At 48.1% G+C, this 20,334-nt stretch overlaps 2 protein-coding genes across 5 annotated transcripts in view; both read right to left on the bottom strand.

Moving 5' to 3' along the window:
- The window catches only part of ddr2a (discoidin domain receptor tyrosine kinase 2a), a 28,846-nt gene extending 20,846 nt beyond the window's left edge, over positions 1 to 8,000 (bottom strand). For all 3 annotated transcript variants that reach the window (XM_056604679.1, XM_056604678.1, XM_056604680.1), the window contains exon 1: positions 7,824 to 8,000. The gene's annotated coding sequence lies outside the window, so the exon portion shown is untranslated. The remainder of the gene's footprint in view (positions 1 to 7,823) is intronic.
- A 1,253-nt stretch (positions 8,001 to 9,253) lies between these two features.
- Positions 9,254 to 19,906, bottom strand: uap1 (UDP-N-acetylglucosamine pyrophosphorylase 1). 2 transcript variants are annotated; one of them, XM_056604693.1, is made up of 11 exons: positions 19,726 to 19,906; positions 18,769 to 19,067; positions 17,441 to 17,645; positions 16,439 to 16,614; positions 15,759 to 15,931; positions 13,767 to 13,960; positions 13,263 to 13,403; positions 12,150 to 12,338; positions 11,948 to 11,989; positions 10,373 to 10,439; positions 9,254 to 10,121 (listed from the first exon to the last, which is right to left on the bottom strand). In XM_056604693.1, the coding sequence occupies exons 2-11, from the start codon at positions 19,049 to 19,051 to the stop codon at positions 10,029 to 10,031; spliced, it is 1,563 nt and encodes a 520-aa protein (XP_056460668.1). In that variant the 5' UTR covers positions 19,052 to 19,067; positions 19,726 to 19,906; the 3' UTR covers positions 9,254 to 10,028. The 2 variants fall into 2 exon arrangements, with proteins under 2 accessions (XP_056460668.1, XP_056460669.1); XM_056604694.1 differs by lacking the exon at positions 11,948 to 11,989 and having other exon boundaries at positions 9,257 to 10,121; positions 19,726 to 19,905.
- Positions 19,907 to 20,334: the final 428 nt, after the last annotated feature.

Raw genomic sequence — 20,334 nt, 5'->3', positions numbered from 1 at the left:
AATGCATGGAAATACAAGAGGCGTTTTCCAGTATTACAGTACTAATTAATACTTTAAAAACAAACACGACTGAGACATACTGAACTGAAAGCCGTAATAATACCAGGACTAATACAACGATGTCCCTATAGCAGAGACACAATTTAATATCTGAGATGTTTTTAATAATTGTATAATGCATCACACAAAGGGAGAGAGAGAGGGAGGGAGGGAGAGAGAGAGAGAGAGAGAGAGAGAGAGAGAGAGAGAGAGAGAGAGAGAGAGAGAGAGAGAGCGAGAGAGAGCGAGAGAGGAAGGGAGAGAGAGAGAGAGAGAGAGAGAGAGAGAGAGAGAGAGAGAGAGAGAGAGAGAGAGAGAGAGAGAGAGAGAGAGAGAGAGAGAGAGAGAGAGAGAGCGAGCGGGAGGGAGGGAGAGAGAGAGAGAGAGAGAGAGAGAGAGAGAGAGAGAGAGAGAGAGAGAGAGAGAGAGAGAGAGAGAGAGAGAGAGACATGATGTCAGATGTACAGACGGTTGGTCTACCATCCCTTCAGGCTGACCATTGACAGAGAAGATGACAGAACACAGCAGCCCGTCGTAAACAAAAGTCAGTCTAGCAGCTACGCACGCACACGCACACGCACACGCACACACACACACACACACACACACACACACACACACACACACACAAAGTATCATTCATACTGTATAGTTTAATGATAAGAATGCATATGAAGATAATGCACAAAAATTTAACAAGATAGTAAAAACAAAATGGCCACTGTGATGAAAAAGCTTCTCTGTTTGGAACTAACGAACTGCTGGATCCTTCATCCTATAAAAGTTTGTCTGGAGAAGTGGGATAAACAGAGTAGAACACGAGGAAATGCAATGAAATGGAAACTTGGAAGCCCACTGGAAAGTCTCCCAAGCCTTCCAAGGCACAAGATCAGAAAGTAGGAAGGAATGGAAACGAAGCAAACAGGTATTTAACCTCCCATTTTAGACCTGCTGATAATATACTGTTCACACGCCACATGGGGAGTCTGTTGTCCAAGGCTTCTCATACCACGAGAAGAGCATCTCATAACAGAGAAGAGCATCTCAACACAATGAGAAGAGCACCTCATACCAGCATGAGAAGAGCATCTCATAACAGAGAAGAGCATCTCAACACAATGAGAAGAGCACCTCATACCAGCATGAGAAGAGCATCTCATAACACAATGAGAAGAGCACCTCATCCCACCATGAGAAGAGCATCTCATAACACCATGAGAAGAGCATCTCATAACAGAGAAGAGCATCTCATACCACCATGAGAAGAGCATCTCAACACCATGAGAAGAGCATTGCATAACAGAGAAGAGCATCTCATACCACCATGAGAAGAGCACCTCAACACCATGAGAAGAGCACCTCATACCACCATGAGAATAACATCTCATAGCAGAGAAGAGCTTCTCAACACCATGAGAAGAGCATCTCATAACAGAGAAGTGCACCTCAACACCATGAGAAGAGCATAACACAATGAGAAGAGCTTCTCAACACCATGAGAAGGGCATCTCATAACAGAGAAGTGCACCTCAACACCATGAGAAGAGCATAACACAATGAGAAGAGCATCTCAACACCATGAGAAGAGCACCACAGAATCCATTCTTAGTCGTATGTCCCCACTCAGAGTTGAACCTGTAGCTCTGGCAGATCACATAGTCCTATAATGTGCTTTAGATATGTAATAATTCTTGTCAGAGACAAAAGAAAGGAGAAGAAGAAAAATGGACAGTTGGGTTCTGGGCTCTGATTGGCTGAGGCTGATATTTGTCAGTGACTGTGAGAGATTGTAAATCCATGTTGGCGTGGGGGGAGGGGGGGGTCTGAGTGTAACACCAGGCCGATTGCTGTGTTGTGTATGGGATGGAAATACAACAACCGCCAATAAAAACCCTGAGGCCCACACAGCACAAAACTAAACATGTTGGCGCAGGCATACAATTCATAGTTTGACGTTAAAGGATCTGTAAAAGTGGGGTTGAGAAGGAGCGCGTAGGCGGGAGCATAAAGGCGTCCAGCTTCGTAAAGATTTCCCCCAATAAAGCCTTGAACTGAGAAAGAAAATATATTTTTTTATACTATAAAGAAACTACAATTCCCAGATAATCCTTCATCTGCTCTGAAAGTCATTGCCCAGCGCAACGTGTGAAGGGCACAGAGTTAGTCCCACACTTGTGAGCCCTCATGCAAGAGGAGACAGGATTGAAACGTTTCAACATCAGACCTTTCCAGGTTAGATCGTGATTCACAGAACTCGGCTTCCTTCTACATATCCTATAAATGATCGATGTATCCAGAGGCCTGTTCAGAGAGTTTCTGCAGCGTTGCTTTTGGAATACCTTCCTTCCCCACCTTCAGAGAGATGGCTGAATGAAACGATGACTTCACATTTTGCAACATCAAAATAAACATTTGACTTGTGGGCTGACATCGTCAGCAATAATCACATTTAAAAGTCCCTGAATTCAAAGGATTAGGATTACATTTTCTTGGCCAATGTATTAGGATGACTCATTCTGAACCGAAGTTAACAAGTATATTTTCCCTGAATGTGCAGTGAGCAATAGCTTAAGGCCCATCTGTATTCCCCATAATCGGACGAGTGTGAGCTCCAGTTCCATCACTTAAGTCAGCAACACTGCGACCAACTCAGGGTCACATTCCCAGAAGCTCCTCATCATTCCAATGAGAAGGCACTTACTACCTTCACTTCAGAGAGCCAGCGGCCGTATCAGGGAAAAGTCACGGTTTTTATTTTTTTTAACTCTGAAGCCACATGTGGAAAAGTGAACGGAAACTTCTAGGGAAAACCAAGACCCAATCTTCGGATTTAAGCCCCAGCTGATGGAAGAGGAAATGAATAAATACGAAAGAATTAGCGAATTCCTTTGAATATTTCTACTTCTACTTCTATTACTTGCAAGAGCTCTTTTGATGATGGCAACATGTTGACTGAGTTTGAGAAAAAAGTAGTAAAGCTGAAATCGGAAAAGAATAACTCTGTGTATAGAACTCTCAGACAATAAGCACTAGTGTCAGTCAGTGAATATATAGCTAGATACATATATTATATTTTATATATTTGCAGTACATCAACCGACAGGAAGGTGAGACGGCAGCACATGGTGGGCTGATCAGTTTCTGCTCTGCTTTCCTGCTGCTCTGCGAGGTGAACTCGGTCTCACCGACCCGGAAGAGTCACGAGCCTCGAACCAACGACCCAACCGAGGCTGGGAGGTCAGCGGGGGGACAGGAGGGGGGACAGGGGGGACAGGGGGGGAGGGTGTGAAGAGGGAGGGGAGGGAGACCTGCACCATGCATGAGAAATGAACCGTAGGTAGGTTGGTAAACAGATTAGGGAGCTGTGTATGGATACTGAGCATGACTGCAGTGTGTGTGTGTGTGTGTGTGTGTGTGTGTGTGTGTGTGTGTGTGTGTGTGTGTGTGTGTGTGTGTGTGTGTGTGTGTGTGTGTGTGTGTGTGTGTGTGTGTGTGTGTGTGTGTGTGTGTGCATGAGGTGTTTACGCAGTCTCTCCATCTGGGGGCCCGACGTGCGGCTGGTGTGGGGCCAGCCGTGGAGACCCATGGCTCTCTGACCCGGGGCCGCAGCTGGGTTAGGCCCACTCTACAGAAGGGGCCGTGGGCCCCGGGGTTTATCTTACAGGGGTGGGCTTCTTGTTTATTTACACTGGCTGCTTCCAAAATCAGTTTTTTGATTTCATATATATATATATATATATATATATATATATATGTTTCCATTGATGATTTCAAGCCTGCATACGGTCCACTTTCCACATGTGACCACTCCATTATAAATTCCCCACCAGACCATCTCGTGGTCCCAGTAACCAATCGTATTCTGGAAGTCAAATCCCACGGAACCCTTCGTCTGCCATCTCCTGACGCCCAACATAACTTTAAACGTTAAAGTTGACGTCCAACTTCGGAATCTGTAGAACCCAGGATTGTATGTTTAGCTGCTTCCCTTTGGGGACAATAGATGAACAATGCACCCTGGGTAACCAAGCGGTTCAATTAACAGAGCACCAAGTGATGTCTACAGAATCTCATACACGTGCACCTCACGCCTCCGCCCCGTGGCTGTGTTAACATGAGTGCGTCTGTGCGTCTGTGTGGAACGTGTGTTGTTTGTCTATCTTTGTGTGTATGTTTGGTCTGGTGCATCCATCTGTTATTTAGTACGATCGGACACATGTGCTCCTCATTTAGGTGGATTAATCGCTTTTTGTTTTGGCGGTGATATACCAGTCAAAACAAAAGCAATTATTGGTGTTTTTATGGAAATGCATGAAATCAAAAACGTCCCGGAGCAGACTACGGCGTTTTCCTTGTGTGTGATCCTAGTCACGATGTGATTGTAGTGCCGGCGTGGTCGTGGTCACGTGACCAACACACACTTGGTGGTCCGATTAAACAGCAACCCTTCACCTGGGAAAGGTGTTCAAATGCCAGGGATGCTCTGAACAAGTGTGACATCTATATTACAGTTATATATGTATTTCAGTTCCATGTGTTTGGAGAGGGAGGGGATTCTGCTAGGGGGACATCCGATGGTCTCACGTGTGTGAGATAACTTGGTCTAATTCTTTGTCAACGACTTCCACATTTCCACTCCGACTCAGTGATCGTCTTCTTGTCCTGTACGTGTTCCTCTCGCTCTGGGGCTGTTTGCAGGCGTACAGGTATAATAACATCATGTATGCCTTACTAATGGCGTCCTAAACCTAACCCTAACCAGCTCATAGGGAGCAGGAGAACCTTGATGCTACAAGTCCTGATTCTCTCTCAGCCTACATGGGAGTGGCCCTGGTGTCCATTCAGGTGGACGCGTCTCTTTGGTGAAGACTCCACCTGCAGCTCTAGTAAGAACCTCAGTGCCCGATGCCCCACACTGCGCTCCAACCACGGGTAAAAGACACAGCATTGCAGACTGATTAACAGCAAAGGATCTGTACCGTTTTGATCTAAAGCTGCAGACAGCTAGAGCCGTATGGATTCACGTGTTCAGCATCGGAAACAGACTGACTGGGGCCAAGATTAACGTACTGCGGCTTCATTAACGTAGCGGACTGTCCCAATCCAGAGCACTCATTCTTCACAAACGAATACCGAGACAGCTCTCTCATTTCTTTGTCAGGCTGAGGAGCGAATCAAGAGTAAAAAGGAGCACTTTGCTACAAATAGTCAGTTTAAACAAATACTCTCAAATATCCCACCACTGCACCTTGTTACTATTAGTCTATTAGTTACTAATAGAAAAGCTTTAATGTCATTAAATGTTGTATGAAAGAAAGATACAACTGAATTATTTTCTATTATATGGAAAAGAAAAAACACGGATGATGCCATGCCACATATACTGTGTGTGTGTGTGTGTGTGTGTGTGTGTGTGTGTGTGTGTGTGTGTGTGTGTGTGTGTGTGTGTGTGTGTGTGTGTGTGTGTGTGTGTGTGTGTGTGTGTGTGTGTGTGTGTGTGTGTGTTTCTCGCCCTCTGTTAGAACGTAAAGCTCACGTCTCCTCCGTGTTTGCGGACCTCAGAGGCTTCAGATTTCCTCAAACATTCATCGCTGGATTCTTGCGGCGGCTGAAAGTTTCCCTTCGACGCGCGTCACAAACAGAACGGACTTAATGTCTCAACGCAGACGACTAAAGACGTCTCGGAACGCGAGAGAAACTGGAAGAATGCTTTTACCGGGCCGCCGCAACCCGAGCCGGTTCTGGTGGGGGGGGGGGGGGGGGCTGGAGGGCGGGGGTTGGGCGGGGGGGCGGGGGGGGGGGGGGGGGGGGGGGGCAAGGGGGCCGTTTTGGTTTGAGTTCAACACGCGCGTGGGATGAAAAATCAACAGCGCGGTATTTTTGGGACGTGTTCTCCAAAACACGGCTATTTATACCAAATTACAGCGTGCCCCTCCGCCACACGGCGGGTCCGGTTTCTCTGCCATGGGGCATTGATTTGACCCAATCAGACGCTGAGAGGCCCCCGTTAAGCCCGGTAAGACGCGGGCGACGCCGAACCGGAGCCTGTTCTGAACACGGGCGTGAAATGACTGTCTGTGGTGGCGGTCACCGTGCCAACGTCACTGAGTCGGGGTCACATGGCTATTGGGCAGGACATGTCTGTCTGTCTGTCTGTCTGTCTGTCTGTCTGCCTGTCTGTCTGCCTGTCTTTGTCTGTCTGCCTGTCTTTGTATGTCTGCCTGTCTTTGTCTCTCTGTCCGTCTCTCTGTCTGTCTGTCTGTCTGTCTGTCTGTCTGTCTGTCTGTCTTTGTCCCTGTCTCTCTCTCCCTCTGTCTGTCTGTCTGCCTGTCTTTGTCTCTCTGTCTGTCTGTCTGTCTGTCTGTCTGTCTGTCTGTCTGTCTGTCTGTCTGTCTGTCTGTCTCTCTTTGTCCCTGTCTCTCTCTCAATCTCTCTCCCTCTGTCCGTCTGTCTGTCGGTCTTTGTCTCTCTGACCGTCTGTCTGTCTGTCTGTCTGTCTGTCTGTCTGTCTGTCTGTCTGTCTGTCTGTCTGTCTGTCTGTCTGTCTGTCTGTCTCTCTGTCTCTGTCCCTCTCTCTCAAGCATCAAATGCTCTCTAATGCTTGAGAGAGAACAAGAACATCCTATTCAACTCAATGCAATACATACAGGTTGCAAGGTTTCAGACACACAATTGATTGGCTCATCAAGGTGAACTCACACGCACACAGAACCCAAATGCGGTTATCTTGTTCAGTCTCATTACTAGTGGGTCGAGGTTCTCAAGTCCAAACTAATATCTAATATCCAACTAATATCACATATTGTCCCCTTCTCAACAGGATAGTAGCATGTGAATGCACATGTTCGTACACACACACACACACACACACACACACACACACACACACACACACACACGCAGTGGTGTGTGTGGCTTTTGTGCACCTCCTGTTGCAGATGTGCTTGCCCGTTCCTCACCATTACAAATGGAGTAGGCCTACAGTTGGTATCTATGGACGATGGGGTGAACTCCTAATCAAAGTACCCTGAACCTCAGAGGTAGAAAGGACTCTCTGTGTAGCTGTCGGCTCCTGACATACCACAGGCACCAGTGTCACCTACATTCCACCTAGCCCCGTTAAAACACGGCAGCACACATAACACCCACACGACACACGGAATTATAGATTTAAACCTATAATAATCCACATCGGCAAAATAAAAGGCGTAACCAATTATATGTCTAGACAACAAAAAGTTGGCTTTAGGCTCATTGTGCACAATAGGGGTGAATTCTGCGACAAATGTAACGGTAAGTCACTCCAGAGGGGTAATTCAGTCTCAAAGTTAGAATTAGCCTGGGCTACATATGCCTATGGATTCTATTATTTGTGCACGGTCAATTGTGTTTTTATGAATTTAGATGTGTCTAATTCCATAAATATAAGGGTAAAGTGTAGCCCTACATGGTTTAAGCGATTAATGTTGCATCTTATTGTAACAAATGCATGCAGACTTCATAAAAAAAGAAATCTCCTATATTTGAAGTCAACATCAGATTCCCTAAATTACTTTAAATACCATGCTATAGGCTACTGGTGCGTGTGAAGGGCAAAACTATAGATCCAATGACAACATCTGACCAAATGTTATAAAACTACGATTACAAGTGAAACCCCAGAATGAAGATGGAAAAACCAATGGAAAGATTGAAATGCGTTTCAACAAAACGATTATCCACACATACGTTCTCCGCGGAGCAGAAGAAGAGACAAGTCAAGAAATTATCGCCATTTAACTTACTTCTTTGATATATTTTTCAGACCATTTGTAGGAAGACGGCTATAAAGTAATCCAGTGCCGGTGCCTTTTGTCGGAAGACTAAAAAGAGCGAATCTGAAAGTCAAGCCTTCTTCTTCGTCTCTGTCCGTCAGGCGGTCCAGACAGTCTCATTGGACTGATGTACAGACGGCAAATAGGAGGAGAGACAGAGAGATGGAGGGGGGGGAGGGGGGGGGGGGGCGCTCGGGGTAAGTGGGACCATGGGTGAGACAGACAGACAGACAGACAGACAGACAGACAGACAGACAGACAGACAGACAGACAGACAGACAGACAGACAGACAGACAGACAGACAGACAGACAGACAGACAGACAGACAGACAGACAGAGAGTTTGAGAGTTAAAGAGAGAGAGAGAGAGAGAGAGAGAGAGAGAGAGAGAGAGAGAGAGAGAGAGAGAGAGAGAGAGAGAGAGAGAGAGAGAGAGAGAGAGAGAGAGGGAAATGGAGGAGAAAACTTCACATTCTGTGGATTCCTGGCAGGATGCCAGCGTCCCGGAGTTCCACATGTCGCACATCAGGTTTCAATTAGAGTGAATGCAGCGGCCAATCATAGCGCCCCCTTCTCCTCCTCAAAAGAGCCTTTCTCTGACAGCTCAGGACTCAGGCAGCCATAATCCAAGCTAATATCCTCCCTCAATTTTTTTTTGTTTTTATTATGATTTATGGGCTAAAATAGTGAGGCGCTGTGGGGATTCCCTACAAGTTCCAAATTCAAATCGGAACGATGCCTGTACTTTCTTTAAAATAAAATAACCGTTGTCTCCCTTCAGTGCCCTCCACCACTTCTCAAGGCCGTTATGCCTTCCAGACCACGAGGCCGCCGACCTGCCACTCAAGAGCATGAAGAAGTCAGAATAAACGGATGATGACATCATACACCAAAGATGATCAAGCCTTTGAGCCAATGAAAGAGGACGACACACAGGGTAGGATCCTTTGAGCCAATGACAGAGGACGACAAACAGGGTAGGATCCTTTGAGCCAATGACAGAGGAGGACACCCAGGGCAAAACTAGGTCTCCTCTATGCGGAGTCGCGTGTTTATTTGAACCACGTTTAAAGCTCCGGGTTTTGTTGTTTTTCTTCAAAGTGGAAAAGTATGGGGAACTCTGACGAGAAGATCACCGCCTTTCAGTCCTGTCTGGAAGAGCTTCATGGTACCACTTTACCGTCTGCCTACACGTGGAGACACACCAAACAGTGCGTCATATTGCTTCAGCACCACACCACGTAGCCTGGTCGCTGGACGCTGGCTATGAGATGACCATCGCGACTCTACCATACGCTCTTCTTGCACAATAAAGTGGAGTTTGAACGTTGGAGCCAGGGGCAGATTTGGAGCCAGAAAGCGTTATTTCCTGAAGGGCTGCAGTCCGCTCTGGCTCATCTCTACATCCTGCATGTGTGGAAATTCTGATTCAAGCCCCCGAGAAGACTAATGCAAAAAACATTTTAGTTTCAGACGCACACAAGCCCATGAATGTTTTTTGATTCCCCTCTAACAAACCCACTTCAAAACGAATGATCATTAAGCTCAACTCTGCTTTACGCAGGAATGTGCGAAGAATAAAACGAAACATATGTACACAGTAAACAACCCCACACACAAATGTATCGGTACCCCCTCCAAAGAGGACATTTATTAAATAGAAAAGCTCGATTCCTCTGGATCTTTAACAAGATCATATTTCATGTGATTACAGGAAGAAAAGAAGCAGACACCCTAAATACACCCGAATCTTCACAATGTATCTTCATTACATGTTCCCCTTGCCTTCAAGACTAGACCCACATTGTAAACGGAATGTATATACCATGTATATACACATATATATATATATATATATAGAGAGAGAGATTCTATTTTTAAAAGAGTAGATGACCCTTGATCAATGTGTATAAAAATGATGTCATTAATTAGTTTAAATAAATAGCTGTCGTTCACTTCATTCAGACAGAATAACGAGATGGCGTCATGCGTTCTACTAAAAACAAACAAACCATCGCCCTGCATTTCGTCCAATCACAGCACTCATTGGTAGCGTTACTTCAGATGACGGAGTCTCCGTGGAGAGGAGCTGGTGAGGGCGGGTCACAGAAGGCCTCCCTCCTCGTCGCTCTCTCCCTCCATGTGTCCTCGTGCTCTCTCCCCCCCCCCGCGCCTCTACACCCCGTTCTTCACCAGCTCATGGACGCCCGCCTCGTCGATCACCAGGGAGGGTCTGAACTCCTTGCCCTTCACCAGCTCCGACAGACCCTGGGGAGAACACACGGGGATCACGGGGAGTTGGGGTTGGCTCTTTGCCTCTCTGTTTTCAGTCCTCCTACCACGACTACTGTGGTGAGCGCTGTCGCTCTCTACAGATATCGAAAGGGAAAAATAACTTTTTCGTTTTTGGATTGATGATAGGTTTACAATGTTCTAATAAGTAGATACAAAAGAATGAGATTAAATTAGGATGAAAATATCAGGACTAAACAGTTGTTGTTGTCGTTCTTCTGTCCTACCTCTCCACCGTAGGACACCAGGGGGGAGATCTCACACTTGATTGGCAGGTCAGTTCCATCCTTCAGGCTGGAGGGGACAGGGGGGACAGGGAGGGAGGGAGGGAGGGAGGGAACACTAAATATAAATAACAGACGAAAGAAAAGACCGAGAGCGGATGATTGTTTGTCTCTGACGGAAGGAAGAAGAGAGGGAAGAGATTGATCAACTCTGTCACAGCTGCTCCCCTGTTGGAGCATAGAAGATTATAGGGCCGGGCATCACGTCAGACAGGACCAGTAATTAGAGAGAGGGAGAAGAGCAAGACCCCCTCTAGGGGAAAGTCTGCTGGATTAGAGGTGATCGGTACCTTTAAACCTCGAGGGCGAGGGGAGAAGGTTTCATCACCACAGAGAAAACAGCTGTTCCCCCTAAACCATTTTACCAGATGTGCAAAAGGTTCGGGAGACGCCCCACTGTTGACATGTCAGATTTACCAGCTGATAAACCAGCCGTCAATAGTGAGGGGGGGAAGGGTCCTTCACATGAGCACCTCTGATGTGGAAAACGGAGGCAACAGTTTGTGGTCGGTTGAAAGATGTTTAATTACCTCAAACCCGCTCTCAATGAAAGCCGAAATCGTCAATAGGAGTAGAAGGAAATAGCCTAAATATATATATCAGATTGGAACAACCTTCCTTCCTCACTTGGGCCCATCACTTCTTTTCATATCTTCAAATCATCTTTAGTTACACATTTCCAAACATCCTGCTCTTGTTTCTTATCTATCTTAGCTTATCTCTCTAGGACTCATTCTATTCATACTTGCTTTCCTTTTGTTGCTGTTGGTGTGTGTGAGTGTATGTGTCCTTATATGTTTGGCATTATGTTTCGTGTTTACTTTTTTATTATGTTTGTATCATTTGTCATTATCTGTAAGGACCCCCTCGAAAATGAGATGGTACATCTCAAGGGGCTATCCTTGAAATAAAGAATAATAAAAAAAAATATGCACCTAGCAACCGGCCCGATCACGAGTGCCCATGTGAACAACGGTTTCAAAGGGAGGGGGGAAACAACCGTCACAAGCAGCAGGTCATCGATAACATGTATGACCTCCAGGGAAATGATGAGACCACAACTAGCCAGAGGGACCATCTGGACCTCAGCCAGGTCGTGTGTATATACACGCCACCAGACACGATGATCATCCTGTTACCCAGCATGCAACACATACTGCTGATGCAGATTAGTAAACGACTCGTAAATTAGTAACGGGCGGCGCAGGAAGTGATCAGTGGCCAGCTCAGAATCATCCGACACCATCTGGCCTCGACCCTTGGATGAGATCAGGAGCTGATTCTGGTCCAATCGGACGCCGTCGCCCCCCCCCGGTCGTCTCCCCCTGATCACCAAGCAGACCCAGAGAGGAGGAAACCACTGAACACCGGGTTCAGCTCAGCCCAGCGCAGGACAGGAGAGAGAGAGAAGAGGATCGAAGCCACAGCAGAACGTTGACCCGTGGGTCAGCGAGAGAGACCCACCAGAGGAAGAGACCCTCCCTCCCTCCCCCCTCCCACAGACAGAAGGATAGTTACTTTGCGCTGACGTCACGTGAGACAGCCCCTGCAGCTCCATCTCTGGAAACATCACATGGGGACCGTGAGATGTGAATGACTGAATGAATCCTAACTGCTGATGGAATGAGGTGGCGGAGGACGACTGAGGTGGTGTTAGAGGGTGAGATGTGTGCGTGTGCGTGTGCGTGTGCGTGTGCGTGTGTGCGCGTGCGTGGCTCACCTGGGAATGGCGGGGACGCGGGTGCCGTTCTCGTCGATGAAGTGCCCCCCGGCGTTCAGCACCCAGCGGTGATGCAGCGACATGAGGCCATGCCGGGCCGTGGAGGGCGTGTCCTTACCGTCCTGGCTGTCGGCGTTCTTCAGCGGCGAGAACTCGTCTTCCCTCAGCACCTCGAACACCACAAACTTCCTGTGCGAACACAAAATGCAGGCGGGGCAAATGAGTCCGGTGTGAGCGCGACCGCGTCGGGACTACACCTCGAGTGTCGGGACGACGGCTGGCCTGATGTCGTTTGGAGGTCAGAGCCGCAAACGAGGTAAATAAAGGGTTTATCTGTGTCTCTCATAAAGCCTGCCGTGTGATGGTACTGTGATTATGGAAAGGTGTGATTGTGATCGGATAGAAGGGCCCATAAAGCTGGGAGGCCACAGATACTGAAGGAATGAGGAAACAACGTAGAGGAATGATATGCTCTGAGGTGGGTCTGCCCCCTGGAAGATTCAGCTTAAAGCTCCGTGAATCAGCCTGACTCTGATCCCCAACGAGACAAAGATCCGCTCTTCAAAGAGAAAAGACTTGGCCCCAACACTAAATTCGGGGCGCTCTTTTATAAGAAGGAGGGCAGAGGTGATGGCATCGATCTGAGAGAGAAGGGGAGGGAGGGACAGATGGGGAGAGACAGAGACAGAGAAAAAGAGAGACAGGGAGAGAGACAGGCAGAGAGAAAGAGAGAGAGACAGACAGGGAGAGAGAGAGAGAGAGAGAGAGAGAGAGAGAGACAGGGAGAAAGACACAGGGAGAGAGAGAGGGAGAGAGAGAGACAGGGAGAGAGAGAGACAGGGAGAGAGAGAGAGAGAGAGAGAGAGAGAGAGACAGGGAGAAAGACACAGGGAGAGAGAGAGAGGGAGAGAGAGAGACAGGGAGAGAGAGAGAGAGAGAGAGAGAGAGAGAGACAGGGAGAAAGACACAGGGAGAGAGAGAGAGGGAGAGAGAGAGACAGGGAGAGAGAGGGAGACAGAGAGAGGCAGGGAGACAGAGAGAGAGAGAGAGAGAGAGAGAGAGAGAGAGAGAGAGAGACGAGAACACACCGTCTGCAGAACTCCGCCCACTCACTTGGAGAACTGGAAGATGTCAAAGACGAACTTCTCCATCTTGATGCCGTTGGGTTTGTCGGGCGAGGTCCGGCGGCCCTGAGGATCCACGGACGGGATCTTCTTCTGGGCCACGTGGTGCTGCAGCTGGGGCTCGTACTTCCTATCAGCGCACACACACACACACACACACACACACACACACACACACACACACACTTATAAGCAACCTGTGTAGCACTAAAAAGGAGGACTTTCGTGAATGTGTATGCATGAATTTATGTATGCATGTATATGTGTATATGTACGTATGTATATGTATATGTGTGTGTGTCAGTATGTGTGTGTGAATGAATGTATGCATGTATGTATATTTGTGTGTGTGTGTGTGTGTGTGTGTGTGTGTGTGTGTGTGTGTGTGTGTGTGTGTGTGTGTGTGTGTGTGTGTGTGTGTATATAGGTGTGTGTGTTTGTGTGCGTGTGTGTGTGTGTGTGAGCGTGTGTATGCGTGCGTGCGCAGACGTACTGCACCACGTCCTTGAGGAAGCCGATGCTGAAGAAGTGGTTGCACACGTTGCCGGCGTTGAAGGTGAGCCGTCCGTCTGAGCCGCGGCGCTGCGCCGTGGGCAGCGTGATCTCGCTGTACTCCACCACCTGGTAGACGCCGTCCACCTTACACACCACCCCCACCGCCTCCGTCGGGTTCGTCTTCTCCACCACCTGCAGGCCGAGACGAGAGCCCTCAGGTCAGGAGGGCGTTCAGGAGATCCCTCAGGTCATGAGGGGATCCCATGTACTGGATATGACCTGAGGGATCCAGGGGATCCCTCTGGTCATATCCAGTACATGGGATCCCTCAGGTCATACACAGAACAGGGATCCTTCCCATCATGATCCGGGGGATCCCTCCTGCTGTGATCACCCGTCCTGACGTGGACGATAGTCGATCAGAACCTAGAGCAGCGGTTAAGGAGAACCCTGGAACACGTCTGTATGGGCACACGGGGAAACAGACGATAGGGGCGGGAGTGTGTCGATGTGCTCTCAGCACTGGGACCACCCCCCCCCACCCCCCCCCCACCCCACACACACACACAACCCACCCCCCTCTGTGGGTCCCTAATGACAGAGTGGGTCATGATGAGGGGTTTGTGGAGGCTTGGGGGGGGAGGAAGCCGCATGGATGCTGCGAGGCGTAGCCGTGGTTTATATACCCTGGAGGGGGGGGGGGGGGACTCTGGCTCTGTCTGACTGTGTTCCGTTAATCGTATTGTTTTTTGGTTCGGTTTTGTGTTTCAATAACCTTGAATACCAAAAACTTCTTATGTTCCTTTTTTCCTCACTTTCACAATTGTTGGCCAAGCCACTGCTTGAGTTTTGGGAAAGAGTGTTTTGGAGTGTTTTTCTTCCCACATTACCCCCTCTCCCCCCCCTCCCAGAAATAGGGACGGCCTTTTCCATGATATCGTGACTGCTGGCCGTCACGAGAGAAGTATGTTTTTGGAGAGCAATATAAATCGGATGACCGGTCATGTGGAAAACCAGCAGATTGACGCCCGACAGCGGCACTAGAAGTGGTTGCACACAATCTAATCTACACACGTCGTAAAACGATCGGGTCGATTTTGCGATTACAGCATGAAGATTATGAAGCAGATTCCTGGAGGGAGTTGGAGTCGACAGCGTGAGATCCCGGTGGTAGTCAGTCCTCACTTTATAGATTGGTATTCTTTGAGGCAAGGAAGGATAACAACAATGTCTATACACACTTTGTTGCAGAGACACATGTAAACAAACACACATTTAAACAGTCTGTGTCCAAAAGAGCCGACATTTTGAAGTAAAGGAAACTTTTTTGCTGAAAAAACAACAATGAAAGGTCTTGCCTGTAAGAAAGAGGGTGTGTGCGTGTGTGTGTGCCCGTGCGTGCGTGCGCGTGTGCGTGCCCGTGGGTGTGCGTGCCCGTGTGTGTGTGTGTGTGTGTGTGTTTGGAGGGGAGATTGCGCAATTTCCTTCCAAGCAACAAACAATGAATTCTAAGTATCACTGGAGTTCGGCCATTTAAATAAAGGGAATACAGATGTGTGGAGAAAAATAAAAACCTGAACTCAACTCCCCCTAGTGGTGGATTATGGAACATGCAGCCGCCCGGAGATGTTTTGACGTGGTGGTTCCAAAGGGGACCACACCCTGCGCTGAACCGCACTGACCCCACCCAACCTGCTGAGCCCACACCATGTCACCCTTCAGGATCTATGAGGAACCGAAACCAGGACCGACTAGACAGCCTACCGATACGGAATATGCAAAACCTCTACCCTTCCCCAAAGCAAACACTTCAATAACAATAAAAGACAGTCCATAAGATCCTGACCATCGAAACCGAGACAGAACGTTCAAGTTTGAATGGCTCAAGAGAAACGTCTGATTCGATTGGCTCACGAGAGACGGCCGATTTGATTGGCTAACGAGAAACAGCCGATTTGTATGGGCCTACGAGAAACAGCCGTTGGCTGACCTTGGCGCCGCAGTCTGCTCCCTTCAGCACGCAGAAGCCGATGAAGGCGGGGTCGGCCACCTTGACCAGGATGTTGTCCACGCAGTAGACGTGGATCTGCTCCACCCCCCTCCTCTCCATGTCTTCCACGATGCCCTGCTTCGCCAAGGCGCGGTACAGCCCCCCGTTCCCATCTGAGGACAGACACCATGAGGATGATGAGGATGAGGATGAGGATTGTTATGGTTATCATCATCATCATCATCATCATCATCCGGGCCAAAAAAGGCAGGTTAGATGGCGGCACACTAACTAATCTGCCGGTCAAAGACAAGTAATTATACACTGGCAGAAATAAAAGAAACGACAAAGAAGGAAAAGAACTGTAAAAGACACTTCAATGAGATATGCTTGTTTAAATTTAGCATTTTTGGACGAATTGGGCCTTCGGGCCAAGCAGTGTACTTATCTTAATTAATTGTATTATATATATCGTTTATATTTAGTCAGCCTCTACAGCTTTAGAAAGTTTCATAAAAAGCATGCGAGCGGTTTAGGCTGTGTAAGTCAAACGAGGCAGAATAATACTAATAAAACGTTTACGACAGGCTTCCTTCGCACTCGGTGCTTGGCCTCCTAACCACTGAAAGCTAGTCAAAGTGTTTCTCCCATCAGGGAGTGGGGGGGGTGGGGGCACTCACCAGGGGCCATGGAGACCTTGCCCTTGCTCTCCAGGATGATCTTGCCGCTGTAGTCCATGGCGGGCAGCATGCCCTGCGTGAAGAAGATGACCTGGCTGGACTCCAGCCCGAAGAACGAGTGCTTCGAGAAGTAGTCCCTGGTGGCGTCCATGGTCTTGCCACTGGTCATGATGTACCTAGGGGAGAGGGAGGGGGAGGGGGAGGGGGAGGGGGAGGGGGAGGGGGAGAGGGAGGGGGAGAGGGAGGGGGAGGGGGAGGGAGTGAACATCGCACTATTATTATTGGTGTATTGAAATTCAAACTATATAATAATAAGCAGCTAGCAGATTTGTGCACGCGTCAAGCCTTGTGCATGTGAAGCTTTATCCTGGGACTAAGATGAAAATAAAAAGGTTTTTGTCGCGTTGTATTTGATTTCAAGGAAAATGGGAAAGTTTAGCCCTCTGATTATATACACCGACATCAAAGCTCATGTTGGTGTATTTAATCAGTTAGGTATTGAGTCAAAAAAAGGAGGAAACGACATATTTCCTCATTCAATTGGTCTCATGTGATTTTAATAGCAGCCGTGGGGATTGCACGAGGTCACTAACGCTGTGGATTTGTTTAGGTCGAGGACACTCAACAGACACAGCTGCCGTCGCTAAGGAAACAGAAACACGATGAAGACCTCTCAGGACTATTTATGTAGGTTCAGTTTTGGAGGTCTCTGTTCTAAACCCGTTAATCATTGGACAGAGAAGTGTCGGTGAAAAGGAATCAAGCGACACTAATATATATACATTCATACGTTAAATACGTACGTTATGTATGTACATATACGTACGTATATGTACATAACATCCACACATCCGATGCCTGGGAACCGACCGTAACGCAGGTCTGATTGCGTACTGCCCCAGCATAGTTGCGTTGGATAACCTTTGACCCTTGACTTCACTCCAGTACGGGGTCCTCTTATCCGAGCCCCCCCCCCCCCCCCCCCCCCCCCCCCCTGCTCACCAGGGGATCTGGCTCTTGGTGTCGTGCGTCTTCCCGGCCAGCCGCTGCAGCCGCAGGATGCGCTCCGCCTGGATCTGGAACAGCGTCTTGTGGGAGGGCAGGCCCACGTCGTACATCCCCTTGGGGTACTGCACCCCCAGACGGGTGCCCTGGCCCCCCGCCAACAGGAGCACCGCCACGCGGCTCTGGGAGACGCACCGCAGACCTGACGCACCGGGAACACAACTTTAAACATTAGTTATTATTTTTCCCTTTTCTGTCATGGGTCGGCTCCTCCTAGCTGAGTGTCGAGGTGTCCCTGAGCGAGACGCCTCACCCTGACTGATCCTGACGAGCTGGCTGTCGCCCTGCGTGGTCGACACCGCCGTCGGTGTGCGAATGTGTGTATTAAGCGTTTTAAGTCACTTTGGATGAAAGCGTCTACTAAATGCCCTAAATGTCAATGTTTTAAACATTAAAACAACAAAAGGCACAGCCAAGAGGAGGTATAAATGTTTTCATGGCCTGCAAGGTAAAATGAAAGTCTGTGAAAGTGAAACGATATAAACTAATCTTTTATGACGGGCATAGGGCAAAATAATTGCCGTTGCAATAACATCATAACTTGATAAAGCAAAACATATTAAACTGATAAATAATCTTTCCCTGACCCTTCCGGTAGGACTCCTGGGAGGCAAGAATATGCCATACAAGGCATCTATTTTGTCATGATGTATGCCTTAACGCTGACTAAGTCAAATGATACAACTCTTTTATAGACTTGGTATTATTGGTGTTGAACTCTTTTGGATTTGTCCGATGTGAAACATTATCCTTGCAATCACCAGAGACGTGAGAGGGAGAGATATGGGAGCAAACTGGGTGGGTCGGCCAGACTTTGAGTCCACACACGCGTCACACACAGACAGACGACGGCACACTCACACACAAACACTACGCGCACAACATGGAAAGAAAGATGAGTGTGTGCATGACTGTGTCAGGGGGGTTTAGTAATACTTCGTTTACGTCAGGGCAGAACTGGAACCAGATGTTAGGAACCACCCACCCCACTTTTACTTTTAAGAGAGTTGTGAAACTTCACTTTTAACGACTTTTGAAAACACTGGAATAAGGAACGGAATAAGAACACACACAATGTATGGGATAGAGAATATTGTGCTGGTTTTAAACCAGTCCTACACTGGTAATTGTAACTAGATGTAGGAGGAATCCCCTTAAGTATGTTGACAATTTGATTTTCATCCAGGAACAGAGGAAATAGTCATTAGACAGATTAATTTTTGTTTCCTTCGGTAAACCAGTCCAGATGATAAGAGGTCCCCTACCTTCCTTCTCCCAGTCCGTCATGCTGTCCTGGTCTCGCGTGACGCTGCCCAGAGCATCTTTGGGAACCGGTTCCATTCGCCCATCCATCTTCTCCTGCTTGCTGCTGTTGGACATCTCCATGGCGTTCTTGAAGAAGCCATTGATCTCCCCGAACGATATAGCCTCCAGGTCCGCCGTCATGACGGCCTGCTCCTGGGGGCTCAGCTCCTTCCAGAACTGCAGGAGGTGGGACTGGTCGGCCGCGGCCAGGGTCTCGGAGAGTCGACTGAAGTGTGGATCCATGTTCTGGCGTCTCTCTCTGCACGGAACAGAGAGCAAATAAACTCGTTTTATGATTACGTCGCAGCTATTAAGAATCATCGACCTGAGCGCCGATGATTCATGATTCATTCACTTAACATTTAAAATGACAAGACTTCTTTGAAGTGGAAAAATTAATGGAATACTTGGGAACGTGTTTATCGTGTTATGATGACTGTATTTCAAAGGTGATCCGAAACAAGACATGGGTGGTGCATCTAAACGAGAACAATGCGAAGTCTTTAAATAATAAAGGCTATACGAATACATCAGTAAGACAACGCTGACACCAGACGTGGGTAACTTTATCTGTAACTTAACCAGTGGAAACGGTCAATATCAAGCAACACCTGACAACACTGGGATATTTCGAACATTCCTCATCAATGAATCGGTGATGGTAGAATAAAATCAATTGCAATACTATATGCCTTTCTTGATCATTCCACGTGATCATAATCGCATCTTTATGAGGTTCCTCTTATATATATATCACATTATAATATGAGAGCAGTGCATCTTGCTGGGATGTGTGGCTAAAGTTGTACACAAGTGGTGAGCGGCCGGCATTGTAGCTTTCTGGTTAAAACACAACATAAAAACCACTCGATATGAGCTTCACTGGGAGTCAATGAAGGAAACTGAATGAATCTTACCTTTAATCTGCGACTCCCTGGGATTTAAGAACATAAATGAGTGTAACTGTGTTGCAGTTACTGGTCTTCCAGTACTGGATTCGATGGCCCCGCCCCCTTACGGCACCTCCCGGTTTCGTCGTCACGTTCGACGTGGCACTAAGCATCGCCCTCATGTGGATGACACAGGTACTGCGTCCACCATTAAACACCGCCCCCCCTGTGGAGGATACAGGTACTGCGTCATCCACTAAGCACTACCCCCTGTGGAGGACACAGGTACTGCGTCCTTCACTTAACACACCGCCCCCCTGTGGAGGATACAGGTACTGCGTCCTCCGCTAAGCAGCGCCCCCTGTGGAGGAAACAGGTACTGCGTCCTTCACTTAACACCGCCCCTTGTGGAGGATACAGGTACTGCGTCCTCCACTTAGCACACCGCCTCCCTGTGGAGGATACAGGTACTGCGTCCTCCACTGAGCAGTGCCCCCCTGTGGAGGACACGGGTACTGCGTCTTGTTGTTCGCTGTTCAGGCGTTGGATGGCAGCAGGCGACCAATGCCTTTCGAGACAAACGAAACCCAACTTTAAATTTCTAAAAAGGTTACTCATACTAATTCCACACTGTGT

This window comes from Gadus chalcogrammus, chromosome 12, assembly GCF_026213295.1.
Source record: "Gadus chalcogrammus isolate NIFS_2021 chromosome 12, NIFS_Gcha_1.0, whole genome shotgun sequence".
Classification (NCBI taxonomy): Eukaryota; Metazoa; Chordata; class Actinopteri; order Gadiformes; family Gadidae; genus Gadus; species Gadus chalcogrammus.
This window is presented reverse-complemented; position numbering and strand designations above follow the sequence as displayed.

Bases quoted from the DNA above. Each gene is read 5' to 3' on its own strand.
- uap1 (XM_056604693.1), bottom strand. From the start codon at position 19,051: ATGGATCCACACTTCAGTCGACTCTCCGAGACCCTGGCCGCGGCCGAC. The intron at 16,615-17,440 runs GTGAGCAGGGGG...CCTCTCCCCTAG, and splicing joins ACCAAGAGCCAGATCCCCTG to GTACATCATGACCAGTGGCA. The intron at 15,932-16,438 runs GTGAGTGCCCCC...GTCTGTCCTCAG, and splicing joins CAAGGTCTCCATGGCCCCTG to ATGGGAACGGGGGGCTGTAC.